At 36.5% G+C, this 22832-nt stretch overlaps 1 protein-coding gene across 3 annotated transcripts in view; it reads right to left on the bottom strand.

Moving 5' to 3' along the window:
* Positions 1-22832, bottom strand: part of AGPS (alkylglycerone phosphate synthase) — a 146887-nt gene that overhangs the window by 91540 nt on the left and 32515 nt on the right. For all 3 annotated transcript variants that reach the window (XM_001154263.8, XM_016950090.4, XM_001154159.7), the window contains 6 exons: positions 13557-13647; positions 11103-11223; positions 10934-11008; positions 6926-6997; positions 5473-5552; positions 2361-2441 (listed from right to left, as the gene is read on the bottom strand). In XM_001154263.8, coding sequence (XP_001154263.6) covers positions 2361-2441; positions 5473-5552; positions 6926-6997; positions 10934-11008; positions 11103-11223; positions 13557-13647 — 520 coding nt within the window. The remainder of the gene's footprint in view (positions 1-2360; positions 2442-5472; positions 5553-6925; positions 6998-10933; positions 11009-11102; positions 11224-13556; positions 13648-22832) is intronic.

Below are 22832 nucleotides of genomic sequence, written 5' to 3'. Positions count from 1 at the left end.
TGTTAGCAGCTTCCATTAAATTTTATCATGTTAACATCAATGTGATTTACAAGTTAAAGCGATTAAAATCTGTGCTACCCAACTACTGTATTTGTGTCATTTTAAGCTTGCAGAAAGAAAAGGCAGGATGTTTTAAACTGGTTACCTCAACTGAAGTAGAATCTGAAGGACACAGAAGTTTAATGAGGAAGAACTTTTACTGGGATCAAAATAGCTGTAGGAACTACATTATAGCCTACTGGAGGCAAAAAAGAAAGTTCTATATTGGCACTTAGGGAAATGAACTAGTAGGTAAAATATCAGAAGTTCCTAGTCTGGGAAAATGTCATTTAAATTTCAAGGAAATATGTTCCTTGAATTTTAATTCTAACCTTTAAAAAAAAAAAAGAAAACTTGGAAAGGTTAAAATACTACATCAAATGCTATAATAAAGATGCAAAATTGGTGACATAAAAGGCCATTCTTTGTTATAAAAAAAAGTGCTGTGCTGATAATGCCTCATTTAAGCATAATGGAATACTGATACAGGACTTTTTAGAGGTTTTTTCATTAAATACTATTATTCTGCCCACTAAAGTTCATTATAAACTATAATAACTGATAAATCTATTTATCTGATATAAAACCTTAATTTATTGAGGATCTTTAACACTGTCTCAACAAATAAGTTCAATTTTATTCCAGTTACCTGTATCTTACTGCATTAAATAAAAAATAAATAGTTTAATAATTTTTTTTCAAAGCCTATCATCCAGAAATGGTCAGGAGCAGACCAATGTCAATCAACTTTTCAAGAAAGAAAAGAAAACAACAACAAAATAAGATAACAATCACATCACATCTCTTCCTATTAAAGGTTTGGAGGAGAGGGGTCTCTATAACCCAAGTTGAACAAAATGGTCAGTATATCACTAACAAATTGGACTTTCTAATTTTTGTTTACAAAAGCTGAGTTATCGTTATCTTGATTATGTTTGAGGAAGTTGAAGGAACTAATTTATTTTCACTATTACCTGCTTAGAATCGATGAAAGAAACCTAAAGTTTTCCAAAAATTCATTAGGATCCCAAAAAGGTACTATAAGAACTCCAAGAATTTCATGAATTTGTGAAATGAGTAGTTGTCAATGAAATTGCATACTGAAAAGTTCAATGAATACCAATATTCACACAGCTGATGAAATATATCACCAAGATCCTAGAATTCCATGTTCAAACTGTTCCATTTTGTTCCATTTCTACTACTTCATGTCACTCTCAGCTCTTGCCTAAATTATTGTTGCAGTCTCTTAGTCCACCCTTACATAGACCACCCATTTCACCACACAGCAGCCAGAACAATACCAGTAAAAAAGTAAAGTTCAAACTTCTAAAAGGGGCTTTATAAGGCCCTTTATGATCTGAACTCTTCATGTTTTCCTGGCTTGATCCTTTACCACTACTGTACCCACACCCACCCAATATACAAATACCAAGAAGACATGTTCTCCCATACACACACTAGCCTTCAGCCATATTCAGCTATCTGCAGACCCTCAAAAGCAACAGTCGGCCAGGCGTGGTGGCTCACGCCTGTAATCCCAACACTTCAGGAGGCCGAGGCGGGCGGATCACGAGGTCAGGAGATCCGAGACCACGGTGAAACCCCGTCCTACTAAAAATACAAAAAATTAGCCAGGCGCGGTGGTGGGTGCCTGTAGTCCCAGCTACTGGGGAGGCTGAGGCAGGAGAATGGCATGAACCCAGGAGGCGGAGCTTGCAGTGAACCGAGATCACATCACTGCACTCCAGCCTGGGCGACAGAGTGAGACTCCGTCTCAAAAAAAAAAAAAAAAAAAAGTAACAGTCACCCTGAGAAGCCCTGCATGTATGCTCCTTCCTCTGGATTGTTCTTTCCTTTTTTGCTAACTCAGACTCATCCTGAAGTCTCATTTTAAATGCTGTGTCCTTTGCCACTGACTCAGTACTAACAACAACAAAAAAAATGCCAGGTTCTATGTGATACCTTCTTTGCCCAACTCGTTCCCACCTAGCCCCATTTGATGATCCATAATACCCTGCATTTAGCATCCACATAGCAATTTTCACTCCAAATAATTAATTATTTATCGAACTTTCTGTCCTAATCTAAGCTACCTGAAGGTAGCAGACAATGCCTTATTCACTATCATGTCCTCAGAATCTAGCTCAATGCTTGACCCATAATAGAAACTAAACAAATTCTTTGAGTGAATGAATGTATCATAAAAGGTATTCATTCATAGAGGGGATACAGTTTTGAAAACTTTCATTAAAGAAATAACATCAGAATTGATATTAGAATAAGTTAATTTAAAAAAATAAGAAAAATAAATAACATACCTGTCTTTCCAACTCTTGTCCTGTTATGCCAGCCTCTACATGAGCTGTCAAATTGTTCTCATCAACCCAGAGAATTCGATTCTGTTGCAAAGGAAGAAAGAAATCTGATCTCCAGGAACTACTAATATTTTCTCAGGAAATATAACTTCCTAATTCAAAGCAACAAGTGGTAAGACAGTGATTAAGCAAGAAGGGTTCCCCTCAACCACCCGCACTGGAAACCAAGTCCACTTATCCCAGACTATACAACATGACAACATAGTAACAAAGGCAGCATATTATGCAGGGGTTGGCTTAAAACATAGACTCTGTCTTTATTCAGAGGTTAATTTAAATTCCTTCTCTTACCTTAGGCAAATTATTTAACTGTCTAAGCTTATTGTTTCCTCATTTGTAAAATGTAAAATAGTACTAATACATAAAGTGTTGGCTACAATAATTAAATGAGGTACTCCATGTAAAAAAAACAGCATATACAGGTCCTGGCATTGTGCAAATACTATCTGCACTGTGTTAACATAGCAATCACTATCTAATTTAAGAATATCAGAATATGACCATAAGATTAGAAAAAAAAATCTGCAAAGACATTTGAATATAGCAGATGGCATTCCTACTTTATTTTTAATTCAAAACAGGGCCAGAGACCCCATGTACAAAACAAAGCAAATCCCTGCCTCGGGCTCAAAAGAAGGAACTATTTCATCTGGCTCAACTTACCAAACGTATGACTTTCAATAAAAAATGTTATTTGGCATTCTTATTTGACCTAACTTTTATATACATATATGAATTTTCATGAATTACTTTCTACTATTAAGAGCAGACTTCTTTCCCCTTTCTATCTGGCTGAGCAATTGGGTAACATATAGAACCTTCTTCTGGATCCCAGGGAAGCTTTCTTTCTACTTTCATATGCTCAATTTCACGGCAATAACTAATATAGATAAATCTACTTAATAATAAAAAGGAAAGAGCACAACAGACAATACAAAAATAGCAGTTGCTGCCTACATTCCAAATCTGAACACATACAAATAACTGCACTGCTTAATTCACAGCGTTGTGAAAAACATTAAATAAGATGATGTATGTGAATGCACTTTTAGTTTTATGTTACATAAAACTCATAATTATACTCTCACTATAAGACAATAGTAATTTCTTTCTTTCTTTTTTGAGACAGAGTCTTGCTCTGTCACCCAGGCTGGAGTGCAGTGGCGTGATCTTGGCTCACTGCAACCTCTGCCTCCTGGGTTCAAGCAATTCTCCTGCCTCAGCCTCCTGAGTAGCTGGGTTTACAGGCATGCGCCACCACACCTGGCTAATTTTTGTATTTTTAGTAGGGACAGGGTTTCACCACATTGGCCAGGCTGGTCTAGAACTCCTGGCCTCAGATGATCTGCCCACCTCAGCCTCCCAAAGTGCTGGGATTATAGGCGTGAGCCACCACGCCTGGCTGACAACAGTAACTTCAATACAACTATGGTATAATCAGGCTTTTGGTCCTTTGGCAGCTAAACAAAAGACAGTATTATTAAATTGCAGAATGAAAAGACAAAGAATTTATTGATCTGATGGTACCTTATATATATATCTTCTCCCCCCAACAGACTGGCCCTTGAGGCAATTACATACTCATTCTAAATATATACCTTGTAGCTACCAAGAGTTCAAACATATCTTTTGGTAGAAAAAGGAAATTAAAAGAAGCAGAAAAAACTTCATAGGCACTCACAGAAAAACCTAAAGAAAACATACAGGCTACCCTATTACATCCCATATATACTACCAAACCCATGTTAACATTCCAGAACAGGCTATTCTTCAGCTATCTTCTGAGGAAATAAATTGCCTTTTCTTAAAATCTGGGATAAGGAGATAGGTTAATGGGGAACCTTACAATAAAATAAAGTGTTCACCATATGAACTTGATCAATTTTAGCATCACTAAAAGTGAGACAATCAGCTACTACACACCTCTATTGATGTTACGTGACATTTTTTTAAAAGCACATTACCATCTATGAGGGATTCTTGCTGTAAAAACAAAACAAAAAAAAGGCAATGCCTGAATCTAACTAGACTTTATATGGAACTTCTAATTTAGTGGACATACAGGGCTTAGATAAAGAGTTAAATGACAAGAAGCAGCAACAGATAAATTCAAAATATGACATTCTATACTACAAATAACCTTGTTTCTTCAAAAGTCTATAACATTCAAAAGAAAAAACAGGGAGTAAGATGAGGCTTTTACATAAAGTGAGACTTAAGAGCTACAATGGAAAGCAAATGTGAGCCTTGTCTGGATCCCCATTTGAACAAATGAACTACAAAACAGACATTTTTTATCAAAAATTGAATGTAGACTAACTACTAAATAACATAAAGAATTACTTTTGATTTTGCCAGGAGTGATAATAATAGTTATGTGAGAAAATGTTCTTTTTAAACGAGATTATACAGAAATATTTACATGTAAAGTAGCATTGTATCAGAATTTGCTCTAAAACTACTAGAAAAAAAAGAAAGATAAAGAAAGTATGACAAAATGTTAATAACGACTTCATCTAAAAAATGGGTTAACTATTCTCTCTACTTAGGTATTTGAAAAAAAAATTCAAATTTGGTAAAATAGCATCAACATATATACCTGAGGGTAAAAGTAAATCTACCTTTTGGAGAACTGAATACAAGGGTAAAATGTAATGATGAAATACATTTAAAACAAAATGGATATTAGATTCTTTTTTTTTTTTTTTTTCTTGTCACCCAGGCTGGAGTGCAGTGGTGTGATCTAGGCTCACTGCAACCTCCGCCTCCTGGGTTCAAGCGAGTCTTATGTCTCAGCCTCCCAAGTAGCTGGGATTACAGGCACACACCACCACACTCGGTTAATTTTTGTATTTTTAGTAGAGATGAGGTTTTGCTATGTTGGCCTGGCTGGTCTCGAACTCCCAACCTCAAGTGATCCACCCACCTCAGCCTCCCCAAGTGCTGGGATTACAAGCGTGAGCCACAGCGCCCAGTGGCTAGATTCTTTTTTAATGACAATTAAGGTGGAGCCAATAAAGAAAATGTTTTAAATATATCTCAAATTATTAAATACCATTTGTGAAGTGTCCAAAGAAATAATTGTTCTTGTCTCATCTGCAGGACACATCAGGCCATATGAAACACTTGTTCCTCCTGCCAAAATAGGAAACAACAACTTTTATGTTTAAATATTCTGTTTTTAGCTATATTTCTATGGCAAATCCCTCATATCAAGTATACAGATAGGGCCACTAGAAAAGTGATACCTATTAATACTTTGCAAAATACAACTTGCAAATGCTAACACACTAAAAGCAAACTCACCTTTATTTTATGCTGAGTGCCAAAATGAAGCAATATTACGGAACTGAAAGCAATGGGCTATGGTTCCATCCCCTGGAAATGCCACACTCAAGTGAAGCCCCTAGCAATTTGTGGAACTCCAAAAACATGATTAGAAAAGTTCTAAGCAGATAATTACCGTGGAGAGGTAGCTTAAAAGAAAAAAAGACCCATCCTATACAACTAGAGACATCATTACTTCCTTTTTACCACAATTATGAGATTCATTTATCATTTAAAATAATCTTATATTCTTATACAAAAAAGCTTTAATAAATTAGAATAGAAACAAGTTTAAAATGTCTAGATTATGAGGTATTTAAAAACAAATTTATATGTTCTTTGGTGAAAAAGTGATTTTAATATAGAATAATACATAGAAGTATTTAAACACACTGTTGTCTTAACATTTACTGTCAAAGGAAAAATGCCTTCTTGATACCATTAAAGAACAATACAATGTTCTCTGTTCTTCACCAGATCTAAATCACCATATATCGAATAAATTATTGACTGATACTTCCATAAGTTCTGCATGAAAGAAAACATGTGAAAGTCACCTTCCACAAGAAGTACAGGGGGTGTTAATTTGTAAGGTTCAGCGTAATTTTACAAAGTGAGTTCATGAACTGTTGGTTAAGAACATGATGCCTGTGATCAGTAACCAACTGTTTGCTTGTCACAGTCATTTGGAATTAGAAAAATATTTCATAATAAATGGCATTTTAGTGCCTTTTTTGCATAAATTCAACAGAAAGCATCAGCTGAAGAGGGAATATGGAGCTTCTAGAATTGTTGGGAGTCTTATTACCATTCCTATGCTAATCTCAAAGGTTTATATAGGACATATTTATATTTAGCTTTTGAAAAAGAAAATTCTCTCCATAAATATACAGGTTAAAAAGTAATTACTAAAGCAGAAACATTTTGTTATTCAGGCATTAAATTACAGCTTCAACTAGGGCCCATAGAGGAAAACGCCATGAACTAAGGTATACCATGTCTCAAACAGTTTAAGGAATCCTACTTAGAACAAAAATGAGCATCATTGACCAATTTTTGAGAATAACCACATCACAATTACAATAATGTTCGTTTTCAGTAGGGTGATGCAAATATTTAAAATACAAATATTTTAAATAGAACAAATTTACATATTAAAATTTAAAAGGCACAATACCTACCACCAATTGGTATGATACAAAGATTATATTTGCAAGCTAGATTCACAATCTTAACTACATCATCATGGCATGCTGTTGAAAAAAGGGAAAATAAATTAATTACAGAGGCATAAATAAAATCTGATAACCTTGGCAAATAAGAATCTATGAAATTCTTTATCTAAACTTTTCCTTCATTCATTCGCTCATTAACACAATGAATTAATTGAGTACTAAAACACTTTACCTTTTTAACTTTTCATTTTAAAATAATTTGACTTACCAAAAAGTTACAAAGATAGTACGAAAATTTTCCTTCATCTCACATCCCCAAATACTAACATCTTACGTAGCTACAGTCCAATTTCAAAACCAAGCAATCAACACTGATACAATAAACTAATCTACAGACCTTATTCAAATACTTCCAATTGTCCTACTAATGTCCTCTTTTCTGGACCAGAATCAACTCCAGGATCACACCCTGCATTTAGTTGCCTTGTGTCTTCTTTAAAAATAGGCATTTCCTTAGAGTATCTTTAACTTTCATGACCATGACAGTTTTGAAGAACAATGGTCAGTTATTTCATAGAATGCCCCTCAATTTGGGTTTGTAGATGTTTCCTCATGATTAAGTTCAGGTTATATATTTTGGGAGTAATTCCACAGAAGTGATGTTGCATCTTTGTCAGTGCATTACATCTAGAGGCACATGATATTAACATGTCTCATTTCCAGTAATGTTAACTTATTAATACAGCATTTGGTTAGGCCGTGTTACTAGGTTTCCCCACTGTAAGGATACTGTGTTTCTTGTCAAAATTAATAGGTATTAATTGTTCAAATACCTATTATTTAAATACCTATTAATTTCAACAAGAAACACAGTATCCTTATAGTGGGAAAACCTAGTGACACAGTATTTACATATCTTAGACTATGTAAAATATCATGAGTCTCATCATACTTTCACCTACTAATTTTAGCACCATTGATGATTTGTTTAAACAAATGTTTACAATATTGCACAAAATACACTGCACATAATTCCTTTCCTTTGTACAGAACTAAAGGGTTCTCTTCATGCTTGTAAAAGTTATATAAGTAACAAAAACCTGACTGGAAGATTTTAAATGCCAAGCAAGAGGTGCTAAGACTCAACTTGACTGGCAATAGGACATTAGTGGAGGTTCTTAAGGAGGGGAACAAGATTGCAAAGAGATTGTTTTAGAAAAGTCAATCTCCTGATATAATAAGAGATGGCATGGAGGAGCGAGACTTGAGGCAAGAAAACTATGCAAAACTCCAGTATTAGTTGCTAAGAGCCTAAGGACTTAGTAGGAAATAAGAATGCTGAGGAAAGCAAATGAATATCCATTTATGAAAGCAAAAATAGTTCCATAAAAGTTGCAATTATCTTTTCTAAGGTTTGTGTAAAGCTAAGAAAACATGCCATTTGTTTCATTCCGATTTTTAATAAATATCTATTTTCAAGCTTTTGGATTAAACTTATAAAGCTTGCTATCTGTGGTAAATTTACTAAATAGAATACTCATTAATTAATAATTCACAAAACACCCAAAGATGTCTATTAAAAAATCTTCAACAAGGCAAAATTATCTTCTAGGAATGTCACCTAATCAAAAGCCTTCCTTAACCATGTTATCTGAAACTGCACCCCCATTCCACTACACATCCTTGTTCGCACTACCCTCTTACATGCTTTTCTTTTCTTTACAGCACTTAACACTACCCAATATGTTACATATTTACTTGTGGATTATCTGTTTCCCCTCAGTAAATTGTATGGCACTTGAGAGCACGGATTTTTGTTTTATTCACTGCTTATCCTCAAGTACCTAGCCTGTATTTTCACAGTTCTAAAGTTCTGGTGTTTAAGCCACTGAAAATAATGCATAAACACTAAATTTAATAAGTGAAGTAATTGTCCTTACTCTTAAGCCCTAAGCATCCTATTAAGCAACACATAGAATTCCGATTCAGATCAAAGCCAGACTTAAAGACAACTACAACAGATTTCCAGTTTTGTGTGTGTGTGTGTGTGTGTGTGTGTGTGTGTGTGTGTGTGTGTGTGTGTGTATTGCAAGAATGAGACAGCCACATCCACTCTATGGAATACCACATTGCCTCAAATTTCTTCATTGTCTCAAAACTAGGCCTCCTGCAAAGAAAAACTTGGACTTCATCGCCAGTAGGAAATTCACATTAAAATTAAATAAAGACCTCAGTGACTTAATAACTTGTCGGGAAACTATTTCCAAAGAAGTCATTATACTAGGATATTGAACAGAATAAAATTATAAACTTGATTAAGCCAGGAATACACCATTCATACAGATTCTTCAAGTATGGAAGAAGTTGGCAAAAGGATTATTGAATTAATCTCCCAAGGGTGTATGGGAGGCTTAAGGGGCAAGAAACATGCGGCATGAAAACCCTTATGGCTTCACAAAAACCTGGATATACACTGAGAAGGAACTGATTTGGAAACTGGGATGAAAAAAAGTGGAAGAGCAAAGGTGCAAGGGAACCAATAAAATGGGAGGGATTTTACAAAGCAAAGAAACTTTTGTGAAATATTGTTTACTACATCTGGGTTTTTGAGAATATTTGGATTTCTTAAAGCAAAATATACTTCCACTATATTATTCTGTTTTTGTTTTTGTTTTTGTTTTTTAAGAGATGAGGGACTCACTAGTCCAGGCTAGACTCGAACTTCAGGCAAGTAATCCTCCTGCATCATCATTCTGAGTAACGGGGACTACAGGCATGCACTGCCAAGCCCAATTCTCTAAGTATTTTAATATTGAAAGACAAGAAGAAAATGCCTAGAAGGTACACTTGAAAGTTCTTATTAAGATACATCAAAGGATGGCCTATTAGGTTTCTTGTGGGAAGTGAAAATTGATAAATTTTGCTTTCATGTTTTCCAGTAATAAATGGAATAAACCTTCTCCAAATCTTGGTAGAGAAGTAACCTAAAGCTACTAAAAAGCAAGGAAGCAAAACAAAAATATTTCTTCTATTGGAGAATATCTTTTCCTCAGGAACAGTTAAAATTTCTATACTAAACTAATAGAGATGAAAGACATTTCATAAATATTCCAAATGCATAGACTAATATACAAGTATCAGGAAAGTAACTTCATCTCTGCTACATATGCTCTTGGATTTTCCTTCTGTGTATCTCACCTGCCTCTTGCCCCCACATTAAAGTATAATTTTTCTCTCAGTCCCTCCAAAGTAGAAGGATCTCATTTAAGAACTGAGAGTCCGTGAATGAGCCAATTTATTAAAAAATAAAATATACACTCTGAAAAGGAAGATCTGAAGAGAAAATGAATCAGAAGATCAATCGAACTCTTTAAAAAATGCAATAATGGACAGCAAGGAACAATATACCCATCTTGCTTTAAATTACCTGCTAAAAGAGATGGGTAAAAACTTCAGATTTATAAATATAGTACCTACTACTCACTAAGAGCAAAATTACAACAGAAAGCTCATCCATCCCCTGTCCCAGCCAAATCCTAATAATTACTCAAAATTTAATTATTCATTTTAAACATAGCATGCATAAACATAATACATAAAACTTGTTTGACCAGGCTTTTTAAAGCTCACAAGCTGATATCAACAAATTATTACTAATATTAGTTTGCAGTACTCAATTATATTAATAATTCTATATATCTGAATGTATTACTGACACGAATTTCATGAAGCTTCCAAATTATCCAAAAATATGTTTTTCCACTGACATCTCAAATATGATTATTTACATTTAAAATGATGATTTAATTATCAGCAACAAAATGAATTGTTAAAACCAATAGTTCAGAACAACCAAGTCAAGAAAGAGCTTCAAGACTGTTATGTAAACTCTCTTAAAAATACAGCAATTTATATTTTTTACAACTCATATGCCAAAAAGTACGTATTTCCAATGTTAAATTTACCTAAAATTTAGCAATACTAAATTAATGATACAAGGAGGGGAAAACTTACTTGGCCATAAAACTATATCAGGAATTCGCTCAAACATTCCTTCCCTGAGCAAAAATATCTCATGAAGACAATGACCTGTTTTGTGGTTAAAAAAAGAAAAACACAAAAACAGCTTAAAATATAGAATTTTTTTGTTAAAAATAAATAGGGCTAATATAAAGTAACTTACCATGAGCTCTAAATACTCGATCATCTGCCTCTTGTGAATATGAAATATTAGTTTCTTTAAGGTCATGAAGAAAATCTTCATTTACAACAGAAGGAGGTGTATCACTAGGATTTAAGGATGCCTAGAAAATAAAATTGATTTCTTTGACTTATTTTTAGACAACGAATTTTGGGTACTTAAGTTAGAGAGAATGACTATAAAACGTAGACTTTTTTTAAAACATTCAAAGTAAGGCTGAAGCATAGGAAAATACAACACAACATATACAGAAATCAGCTTTATGAGAGTAACAAATTACAAATTTCTAAAGATTGTAATCAACAGGGAAGATAGCAAAGTATTAAATCTTCCATTTCAGATTAAGGAGACTGGAAGAAAGCTACTTGACTTTTGCACTATCTACACTTATACCTATCGATAAAATTTAGCATTTCTGGCCGGGTGCGGTGGCTCACGCCTGTAATCCCAGCACTTTCGGAGGCCAAGAAGGGCAGATCACAAGGTCAGGAGATTGAGACCATCCTGGCTAACATGGTGAAACCTCACCTCTACTAAAAATATAAAAATTAGCCGGGCGTGGTGGCGGGTGCCTGTAGTCCCAGCTACTTGGGAGGCTGAGGCAGGAGAATGGCATGAACCCGGGAGGCAGAGCTTGCAGTGAGCCGAGATTGTACCACGGCACTCCAGAGTGACAGAGCTCTGGGAGACAGAGCGAGACTCTGTCGAAAAAAAAAAAAAAAAAAAAATTCAGCATTTCTTATTCTTCAATTGCCATTTTAAAGTGATCAACAGAAAGCCTCAAAATAAGTAATAAATCCATTTTTATAGAGCTGCTTTAAAACTCACAACATAATTATAAACTTGATATTCAATTTCACCTAACAGGTAACTTGAAATCTAATCTTCAACTTCAAAGTTAAAACTATGAGACATTGGGCATGTCACCCAACTTTTGTGAGCCTTGGCTTCTTCATCTGTTAAATGATATTATCACCATAGTGCTACTATAAGGAAGGCAGGTTAAATGTGATAATTTTTGTGAAAAGCACCTAATAGCATGGCTAGAATATAGGAAGAAGTCTATAAACGGCTGGCCAAGTAAAATCTGCTACGGGGGATTGAGGAAGCTATCATACAGTATTTGGAAAAAAGAAAGTATATAAGAATATGCAAAGAACAAATATGATACTTGCATATTATCTTAATCTCTTATTAAGATACTGCATAATAAATACTTACTGAGTGGCTGCTATAAGCTAGCCACTCTTCAAGGTCTTGATACAACAGTGAGTTAAACAGAAAAAAAAATTTTGACCCTGTGAAATTTATCCCATAGGAGAAGGAAATACTAAAAGAACTCCAACAAAATATATTAATATTTTAAGTCATTAAGAATTGAAAAGGGCTCAAAACCTGGTGAAATTTCTAACTATAGTATGTGGATTGTATCAATGTCAAAAACAAGTAATTGCAAATAGTCAAGAGATCAAAAGAGAGAGAGAATTTAAGAGATAAGAGACGTCTAGGAAAAGTTAAAAGATGGCTTGGGAGGGGTAGAATTAGTTGTTCAGCCTAACTTAATAACTAGAGTAAAATAACTGTGGACTTTTAAATAAACCCAACAAGTACTCACCAAATACCTATACCACTTAATAACAAGTTGGATACAGCGGAGAATATTGTATAAGACATAGCCCTGTACTTATGGAACTTATATCCAGTTAGAGAGACATACAGAATACTATGCTACAGCAAAATAATAATAAAAACACATCAAAAATAATAAAAAGAAATGCAACAATAATAAAAACACAACAAAAATAATAAAAAGAAATGCTAAATATTTCATTAGTTTCATATTATATATATATATACCTACAGTTTAAAGTTTCCTAATCCCACTTTCAGAAAAGTGAAACTACATGAACAAACTAAAATCCTCAATCACTCATATCTTAATCAAATTTTTACTTTTTATAATTCTTCAAATATTCTAAATATCCTAATATTAAATGTGATTTTACATTTTTATTTTAAATTATTCTCTATTAATCCTAGATTACAGTCAGTCTATTAAATAATCTAAACATCATAGCAACTTACATTTGTGTAACAAAGCACTCTTTAAGGAAGTAAATAATCTGCACTTCACTACTACCCTGTGATAGGCAGAACAAATAGTTATTACTCCCAATTCTAAAAATAACCAAGGCTCAGAAAGGATAAAAAGTTTGCCAGATAAATCTCAGATAAATTCTGAGACTAAGGTCTATATCTGTGACACTGAATAACTGCCGCTAACAGTCTAACAAGGCCAATATAATTAATAGGCTTTATAACAAAAAACATGACAGTTGCAGTAAATCCAATATAATGAATTACAAAGATAAATCAAATTAATTTGGGTTTTAAAAACACAGTTAAATGAGTTAGTAATAATTTTTGTTTGCTTACTTTAGAGGTAGTTTTATGCTCCACATTTACTCCAAGGGTATTTTGGATCCATTCTTTAAATGTTGGTAAACCCATGCCACTAAGAGGGTACCTAAGGTACAAAGAAAGTAAAAATATTAGAGCAAAGTATCTTCATTTAAATTTAAAGCTTAAATTCTGCTTCCAGTGATGGTCAAGCAGCTACTATCAAACCAACACTTTCACATGTAACTATAAACTCTGAACGAAAACAAAACAAACAAAACCCAGCTATCTAAAGGCAGTATAGACAGACCAAAAGCAGTCAAAAATAGGGGAGAAGGGTGTGCTACACTTGAAAAAAGGAAAAAATACTACATAAGTTCATAAGTTTCCAGTTTGGTTTTGTTTTTTCCATAAGTTTTAGCCTTATGGCAGGCCCCAGCTGGTGCCTCAAAAGGTAATAAAAATGCTGAAAATGTACAGTCTTCCTGGCTTAAAGAACCAGAGCACAGTGTTTGGGGTGAATGCTGCATCTGAAAGCATACCGAGAAATCACAGAAAGAAGCAAGTAAGAGAGGAACCTATCTATCAGCTCTCTCCAAATGTCTGGCTGACTCTGAATAGCATGTATAGAATACATACTGGAATCTTCTAGGCAGCCCAGTTAAGCTTAAAAAAAACTGGACAGGCAATTCAGCTGCTCACCACAGGGAGACAGAATTTAGAGTTTCAGATCAGTCAAGTTAATCGCTTGATTTAAAAAAAAAAAGTCTTTTAAAGGTCTCTTCAGAGGAATATAACAGAATCCACAGCTCCTACATCATATCATGGACAATGTCCAAAACACACTCCAATATTACTAGACAAGAACAAACTGGAAAGTATGACTCATATTCAAGAAAAAGGACAATTAATGATGACTGACCCCAAAATGACCCAAGATACTGGAAGTAGCACACAAGGGTTTTAAAGCAGCTATTGTTGCTACGCCAATGGACAAAATGGAAAATGTACTCCCGGTGAATATTAGAAAAAAAATCTTAGCAGAGAAATAAAAAACTATAAAAAAGAACACAATAGAAATTCTATAATTGAATCTGAGACATTCCATTGGCATCTCATTACAATTTTAATTTGAATTTTACTGAGTACTTATGAAATTGAGCATCTATTCCTATAACTATTGTCCATTTGGATATCCTCCATTTTGAAAGCCAGTTCAAGTCTTTTGCTCATTTTCCTCCTGGGTTATTGTTTTCTCAATTACATGTAAGAAATCTTTATATATTTATAAAATGAAAGATACACATATTAGACATTTTCTCTTACTCTGTGATTTATCCTTTCACTCTCTTAAAGGAGTCCTGTAGTTTGGACACCAAACCCTCCAGACCTCATGTTGAAATTTGATCCCCTAGTGGGAGGTGGTTGGGTCATGGATGTATATCTTTATGAATAGATTAATGCCCTGGGGGAAGGGAGAGAAGTGTGAGTGAGTTGTTAGTTCCCACAAGAGCTGGTTGTTTAAAAAGAGCCTGGCACCTCCCTACCATCTCTCTCTTGCTTTCAGTTTCACCATGTGATCTCAGCACATACCAGCTCCCCTTCCCCTTCTGCAGGACTGGAAGCAGCTTGAGGTCCTCACCAGAAGCAGACCCTGATGCCATGTTTCTTGCACAGCCTACAGAACCATGAGCCAAATAAACCTCTATTCTTTATTAATTACCCAGTCTCAGGTATTCCCATAAAATAAAAAGGTGACCACCTTCAAGATACTTGAAACTACAGATACAGAGTTAGTGTTACTATCATGTATAAAATTTAAAACTACCTTCTATCACTAAAATAAAGTCTTTATATCTCTATATCTGAATGCACAATATTTATTTAACACTCAGAAGACTGTACTTAGCATTGCAGAATACATGGAATTGGTATTATGACTCCTGTTTTTAAGAAACTTGCAACCTAGCTTAGTCAAAGCTACAGCAACATTTAATTTGTGAGATGAACACATGGGCAGAGAACATGAAACTTTAACCAGAGATGTGATAAAGGGAAAGTTAAGCACTTACACCAATTGTTGAATTACAGTGACTACTGAATGGATCTTCTTCTTTTCCATGACTGAAGATTAGTTTGAGAATATTAAATGGCTTTTGTTGTAAAATATAAGGTGAGATCAATTTATCACTTTCCCATAGGGCTGAAATAGACTATACTATAGAAGATACAGAACCAGAACAAGTTTTCAAGGCCAATGAAATCATTCTACATGGAAAGAAAAAATTCTGTGGACAAAAATTATCCAAGAGGGAAGTGCACATCAGGACTGACAATGACTAAAAGCAAAGTGACTCTCACTCTGGGGCAGCACATAAGAAGCAGCAAAAATATTAGTATATGTTGCGGGAAGTCAGGGACCCCGAACAGAGGGACCGGCTGGAGCCATGGCAGAGGAACACAAATTATGAAGATTTCATGGTCATTTATCAGTTCCCAAAATTAATACTCTTATAATTTCTTATGCCTGTCTTTAATCTCTTAATCCTGTTATCTTCATAAGCTGAGAATGTAGGTCACCTCAGGACCACTATTGTACAAATTGACTGTAAAACATGTGTGTTTGAACAATACGAAATCAGTGCACCTTGAAAATGAACAGAATAACAGCGATTTTAAGGAACAAGGGAACACAACCAAAGGTCTGACTGCCTGCGGGGTCAGGCAGAATAGAGCCATATTTTTCTTCTTGCAGAGAGCCTATAAACGGACGTGAAAGTAGGAGAGATATCACTGAATTCTTTTCCCAGCAAGGAATATTAATAATTAATACCCTGGGGAGGGAATGCATTCCTGGGGGGACGTCTATAAACAGCTGCTCTGGAAGTGTCTGTCTCATGCGGTTGAGATAAGGACTGAAATTACGCCCTGTTCTCCTGCATTACCCTCTGGCTTATTAGGGTGGGGAAAAGATCCCGCTCTGGTAAATTTGAGGTCAGACCAGTTCTCTGCTCTCGAACCCTGTTTTCTGTTGTTTAAGATGTTTATCAAGACAATACGTGCACAGCCGAACACAGACCCTCATCAGTCATTCTAATTTTGCCCTTTGCCTTGTGATCTTTACTTTGCCCTTTGCCTTGTGATCTTTATTGCCCTTTGAAGCATGTGATCTTTGTGACCTACTCCCTGTTTGTACACCCCATCCCCTTTTGAAATCCCTAATAAAAACTTGCTGGTTTTGTAGCTCGGGGGGCATTATGGACCTACCGATAATGTGGTATCACCCCCGGCGGCCCAGCTGTAAAATTCCTCTCTTTGTACTCTTTCTGTTTATTTCTCAGACCAGCCAACACTTAGGGAAAATAGAACCTATGTTGAAATACTGGGGGTGGGTTCCCCCGTTAAGTATATACAATCGTCTAGCCTCAGGGTGAGTTCCACAATTGCTAAGCAATTTAACAGCCTTTTTATAATCAGATAAAGCTTCAATTAAAAATTATGCCATCAAAAAGACAAAGTCTAACAAACTCAAATTTTTCATTTATATACTAACTTGTGATTTCTAAGTACCAAACTAATGTATAATACCCATAAAGTCAAAAATAATGACATTTTTCAAAAATTTTAGTTTATAGAAATCTATAGGGACTGAGATGGCTGATTAGAAGCAGCTGTGATCCACAGCTGTCATGGAGAAGAATGAAAACAGCAACTGAATTCAGCACCTTCAACTAAAATATCCACGTTCTCACATCAGGACTGACTAGGCAGACAGCTGGACCCATGGAGAACAAAGAAAAGGAGGGTGGGGTGATGATCCAAGTGGGAGAAGCATGGAGCCAAAAGAACCCCCACCCCCAGCCAAGCAGAGCAGTGAGAGATTGTGCAACCCCACCAGGGAAACCACACTTCTCCCACTCCATATTTGTAACCTGTGGATCAGGAGATCCCCTCATGACCCCACACCACCAGGGCCTTGGGTTCAATACACAGAGCTGTGCAGTCTCAAAAGAACAGTCACTCAGGCTCGCACAGTAACCCAGGAGTTTTACAGACTCCACCCTAGGAATCCCAGCAAGGTGGAAGATCCATCTGCTCACTCCCCTAGGAGGGGGACTGAATCCAGGGATCCAAGCAACATTGTTCTGCAGGCCACACTTCCACAGCACCTCACAAGTTAAGACCCACTGGCTTGGGATTCCAGCCAGCCAGTGCAACAATCTGGAGACTGCCTGAGATGGATGAGTTCCCTGAAGGAGGAGCAACCACCATTTCTGTGGTTAGGTTGACTCAGCTGTTCTAGCCTGCCAGCTCCAGGCAGTCCAGGTGGTCTGAATGAGAAGGAATCCCACACAATGCAACACAGCTGCTATGCCAGATTGTGGCCAGACTGCTTTTTTTAAGTGGGACCCCAATCCATTGCTCCTCATTGGGTGGGGACTCCCTGTGGGAATTTCAGCAACTCCAGACAGGGTGACACAGACAGAACTCTGATCTCTCCCTGGGACAGAGCCCCTTGGGGGAGAGACAGCCGATGTCTCTGCAGTTCAGTTGACTCAGCCTTTCCAGCCTGCTGGCTCTGAAGAGTCCAGGCAGTCTGGACATGAAAGGGTTATCCCCAACATGGCACAGCTGCTCCACCAAAACCCAGCCATCCTGTTCCTCCTGACTGTGTCAGAGCTCCCAACAGGGGTCTCCAGACACCCTATGGGAGCATCCAGGCCAGCAACAGGTCACTACCCACCCTGGGACGGAGCTCCCAGAGGAAAAAGCAGGCTGCCATCTTTGCTGTTTCACAGCCTCCACTGGTGATACCTCCAGGTCTGGGAAAAATGAGGCAAATAGGGTCACGAGCAATCCCCAAACAAACCACAGCAGCCCTACGAAAAAGTGGCCTGTTAAAAGAAAAACAAACAAACAGAAAGCAACAACAACAGCATCAAAAAAAAGACCACACAAAAATCCCACTCAAAGGTCAGCAACCTCAAAAAATTGAAGCTAGATAATCCCACAAAGATGAGAAAGAATCAATGCAAAAATACTGAAAACTCAAAAAGCCAGAGTGCCTCTTCTCCTCCAAATGACCACAATACCTCTCCAGCAAGGGCAGAGAACTGGGCTAAGGCTGAGATGGTTGAAATCAAAGAAGTAGGCTTCAGATGGTGGGTAACAACGAACTTCGCTGAGCTAAAGGAACATGCTCTAACCCAATGCAAAAAAGCTAAGAATCATGATAAAACAATACAGGAGCTGAAAACCAGAAGAGCCAGTTTAGTGAGGAGCATAACTAATCTGATGCAGCTGAAAAACACAACACAAGAAATTCACAATGCAATCACAAGTATCAATAGCAGAATAGACCAAGTGGAGGAAAGAATCTCAAAGCTTGAAGACTATAGTCTTCAAGGCAGACAAGAATAGAGAAAAAAGAATGAAAAGAAATGAACAAAACCTCTGAGAAATGTGGGACTATGTAAAAAAGACTGAACCCATGACTGATTGGGGTACCCGAAAGAGATGGAGAGAATGGAACCAAGTTGGAAAACATACTTCAGAATATAATCCAGGAGAACTTCCCCAACCAGCAAGACAGGCCAACATTCAAATGCAGGAAGTCCAGAGAACCCCAGTAAGATACTCCATGAGATCAACCCCAAGACACATAATCATCAGATTCTCAAAGGTTGAAAAGAGAGAAAAAATGTTATGGGTAGCCAGAGAGAAAGGCCAGGTCACCTACAAAGGGAAACCCATCAGACTAACAGCAGACCTCTCAGCAAAAACCCTACAGGCCAGAAGAGATTGGGGGCCAATATTCAACATTCTTAAAGAAAAGAATTTTCAACCTAGAATTTCACATCCAGCCAAACTAAGCTTCATAAGCGAAGAAGAAGATCCTTTCCAGACAAGCAAACGCTGAAGGAATTCATCACCACCAGGCCTGCCTTGCAAGAGCTCCTGAAGAAAGCACTAAATATGAAAAAGAAAAACGGTTACCAGCCACTATAAAAACACAATGAAGTACACAGACCAGTGACACTATGAAGCAACCACATAAACAAGTATGCAAAATAACTAGCTAGCATCATGATGACAGGATCAAATTCACACATAATAAAAACCTTAAATGTAAATGGGCTAAATGCCCGAATTAAAAGACACAGAATTGCAAGGTGGGTGAAGAGTCAAGACCCATTAGCATGCTGTCAAGAGACCCATGTAAAATGCAAAGACACACATGAACTCAAAAGAAAGGGATGGAGGAAAATTTACCAAGCAAATGCAAAACAGAAAAAAGCAGGTGTCGCAATCCTAGTTTCTGACAAAACAGACTTTAAACCAACAAAGACCAAAAAAGACAAAGAAGAGCATTACATAATGGTAAAGGGTTCAATTCAACAAGAAGAGCTAAATATCCTAAATATATATGTACCCAATAGAGGAGCACCCAGATCCATAAAGCAAATTATTAGAGACCTACAAAGAGACTTATACTCACACACAATAATAGTGAGAGGCTTTAACATCCCACTGACAATATTAGACAGATCACTGAGACAGAAAATTAAAAGATATTCAAAACCTGAACTCAGCTTTGGATCAAGCAGACTTGATAGACATCTACAGAACCCTCCACCCAAAAACAACAAAATATATATTTTTCTCATTGCCACAACACTTACTCTAAAATTGATCACGTAATCGGAATTAAAACACCCCCCAGCAAATGCAAAATAACTGAAATCATAACAGTCTCTCAGACCACAACACAATCAAGTTAGAATCAAGACTAAAAAAATCACCCAAAACCACACAACTACATGGAAACTGAACAACCTGAATGACTCCTGGGTGAAATTAAGGCAGAAATCAAGAAGTTATTTGAAACTAATGAGAACAAAGAAACAAAGTACCAGAATCTCTGGGGTGCAGCTAAAGCAGTGTTAAGAGGAAAATTTATAGCACTAGAATGCCCACATCAAAAAGCTAGAAAGATCTCAAATTAACAACCTAACATGACAACTAAAAGAACTAGAGAACCAAGAACAAACTCCAAAGGTAGCAGAACACAAGAAATAACCAAGATCAGAGCAGAACTGAAGAAGATAGAGATGTGAAAAACCCTTCAAAAAGCCAATGAATCCAGGAGCTGGTTTTTTGAAAAAATAAATAGGCAGATTGCTAGCTAGACTAATAAAGAAGAAAAGAGAGAAGAATCAGACACCATCAAAAATGATAAGGGGGATACCACCACTGACACTACAGAAATACAAACAATCATCAAAGAATACTATCAACACCTCTATGCACATGAACTAGAAAATCTAGAAAAAAGTGGATAAGTTCCTGGACATATACACCCTCCCAAGATTGAACCAGGAAGAACCTGAATCCCTGAATAGACCAGTAATGAGTTCTGAAAATGAGACAGTAATAGCCTGCCAACCAAAAAGAGCCCAGGACCAGACAGATTTACAGCTGAATTCTACTAGAGGTACAAAGAAGAGCTGGTACCATTTCTACTGAAACTAAATTGAAAAGGAGGGACTGCTACCTAACTCCTTTTATGAGATCAGCATCATTTTGATACCAAAACCTGGCAGAGACACAACAACAAAAAAAGAAAACTTCAAGCCAATATCCCTGATGAACATCAATGCAAAAATCCTAAATAAAATACTGGCAAACTGAACCCAGCAATACATCAAAAAGCTTATCCACCACAATCAAGGTTGGTTCAACATATGCAAATCAATAAATGTAATTTATCACATAAACAGAACTAAAGACAAAAACCACATGATTATCTCAATGGACACAGAAAAGGCCTTAGATAAAATTCAGCACCTCTTCATGTTAAAAATTCAATAAAGTAAGGATTGAAGGACCATACTTCAAAATAATAAGAGCCATATATAACAAACTCACAGTCAATATTATACCAGAATGAGCAAAAGCTGGAAGCATTCTCCTCGAAAACCAGCATAAGACAAGGATGCTTTCTCTCACCACTACTTTCAACATAGTATTGGAAGTTCTGGCCAGGGCAACCAGGCAAGAGAAAGAAATAAAGAAAATTCAAATAGGAAGAGAGGAAGTCAAACTGTTTCTGTTTGCAGATGACATGATCCTGTATCTAGAAAACCCCATCATCTCAGCCCAAAAGCTTCTGAAGCTGATATGCAACTTCAGCAAAGTCTCAGGATACAAAATCAATGTGCAAAAATCACTAGTATTCCTATACACCAACAACAGGCAAGAAAAGAGCCAAATCATGAATGAACTCCCATTCACAATTGCTACAAAGAGAATAAAACACCTATGAATACATCTAACAAGGGAAATGAAGGACCTCTTCAAGGACAACTACAAATCACTGCTCACGGAACTCAGAGAAGACACAAACAAATGGAAAAACATTCTATGCTCATGGATAGGAAGAATCAATATTGTGAAAATGGCCATACTACCCAAGTAATTTATAGATTCAATGCTATTCCCATTAAACTATCATTGACATTCTTCACAGAACTAGAAAAAACTATTTTAAAATTCATATGGAATAAAAAAAGAGCCTGTATAGCCAAGACAATCCTACACAAAAAGAACAAAGCTGGAGGCATCACACTACCCAAGTTCCAACTATACTACAAGCCTACAGTAACCAAAACATCATGGTACTGGCACAAAAACAGACACATAGACCAATGGAACAGAATAGAGATCCCAGAAATAAGACTGCACACCTACAACCATCTGATCTTCAACAAACCTGACAAAAACAAGCAATGGGGAAAGGATTTCCTTTTTTTTTTTTTTTTTTTCTAGGCAGAGTTTCACTCTTGTTGCCCAGGCTGGAGTGCAATGGCGTGATCTTGGCTCACCGCAACCTCCACCTCCTGGGTTCAAGCGAGTCTCCTGCCTCAGCCTCACGAGTAGCTGGGATTATAGGCATGCGCCACCATGCCCTGCTAATTTTTGTATTTTTAGTAGAGACAGGGTTTCTCCATGTTGGTCAGGCTGGTCTCAAACTCCTGACCTCAGGTGATCCACCCGCCTCAGCCTCCCAAAGTGCTGGGATTACGGGTGTGAGCCACTGCGCCCGGCCAGGATTCCCTATTTAATAAATGGTGCTGGGAGAACTGGGTAGGCATACGCAGAAAATTGAAACTATATCCCTTCCTTACATCTTACACAAAAATTAACTCAAGATGGATTAAAGACTTAAATGTAAAACCCAAAACTATAAAAACCCCAGAAAAAAATCTAGGCAATACCATTCAGAACATAGGCATGGGCAAAGATTTCACG

Source organism: Pan troglodytes, chromosome 13, assembly GCF_028858775.2.
Source record: "Pan troglodytes isolate AG18354 chromosome 13, NHGRI_mPanTro3-v2.0_pri, whole genome shotgun sequence".
Lineage (NCBI taxonomy): Eukaryota > Metazoa > Chordata > Mammalia > Primates > Hominidae > Pan > Pan troglodytes.
The sequence above is the reverse complement of the archived record's forward strand: the minus strand, read 5'-3'. Positions and strand labels throughout refer to the sequence as shown.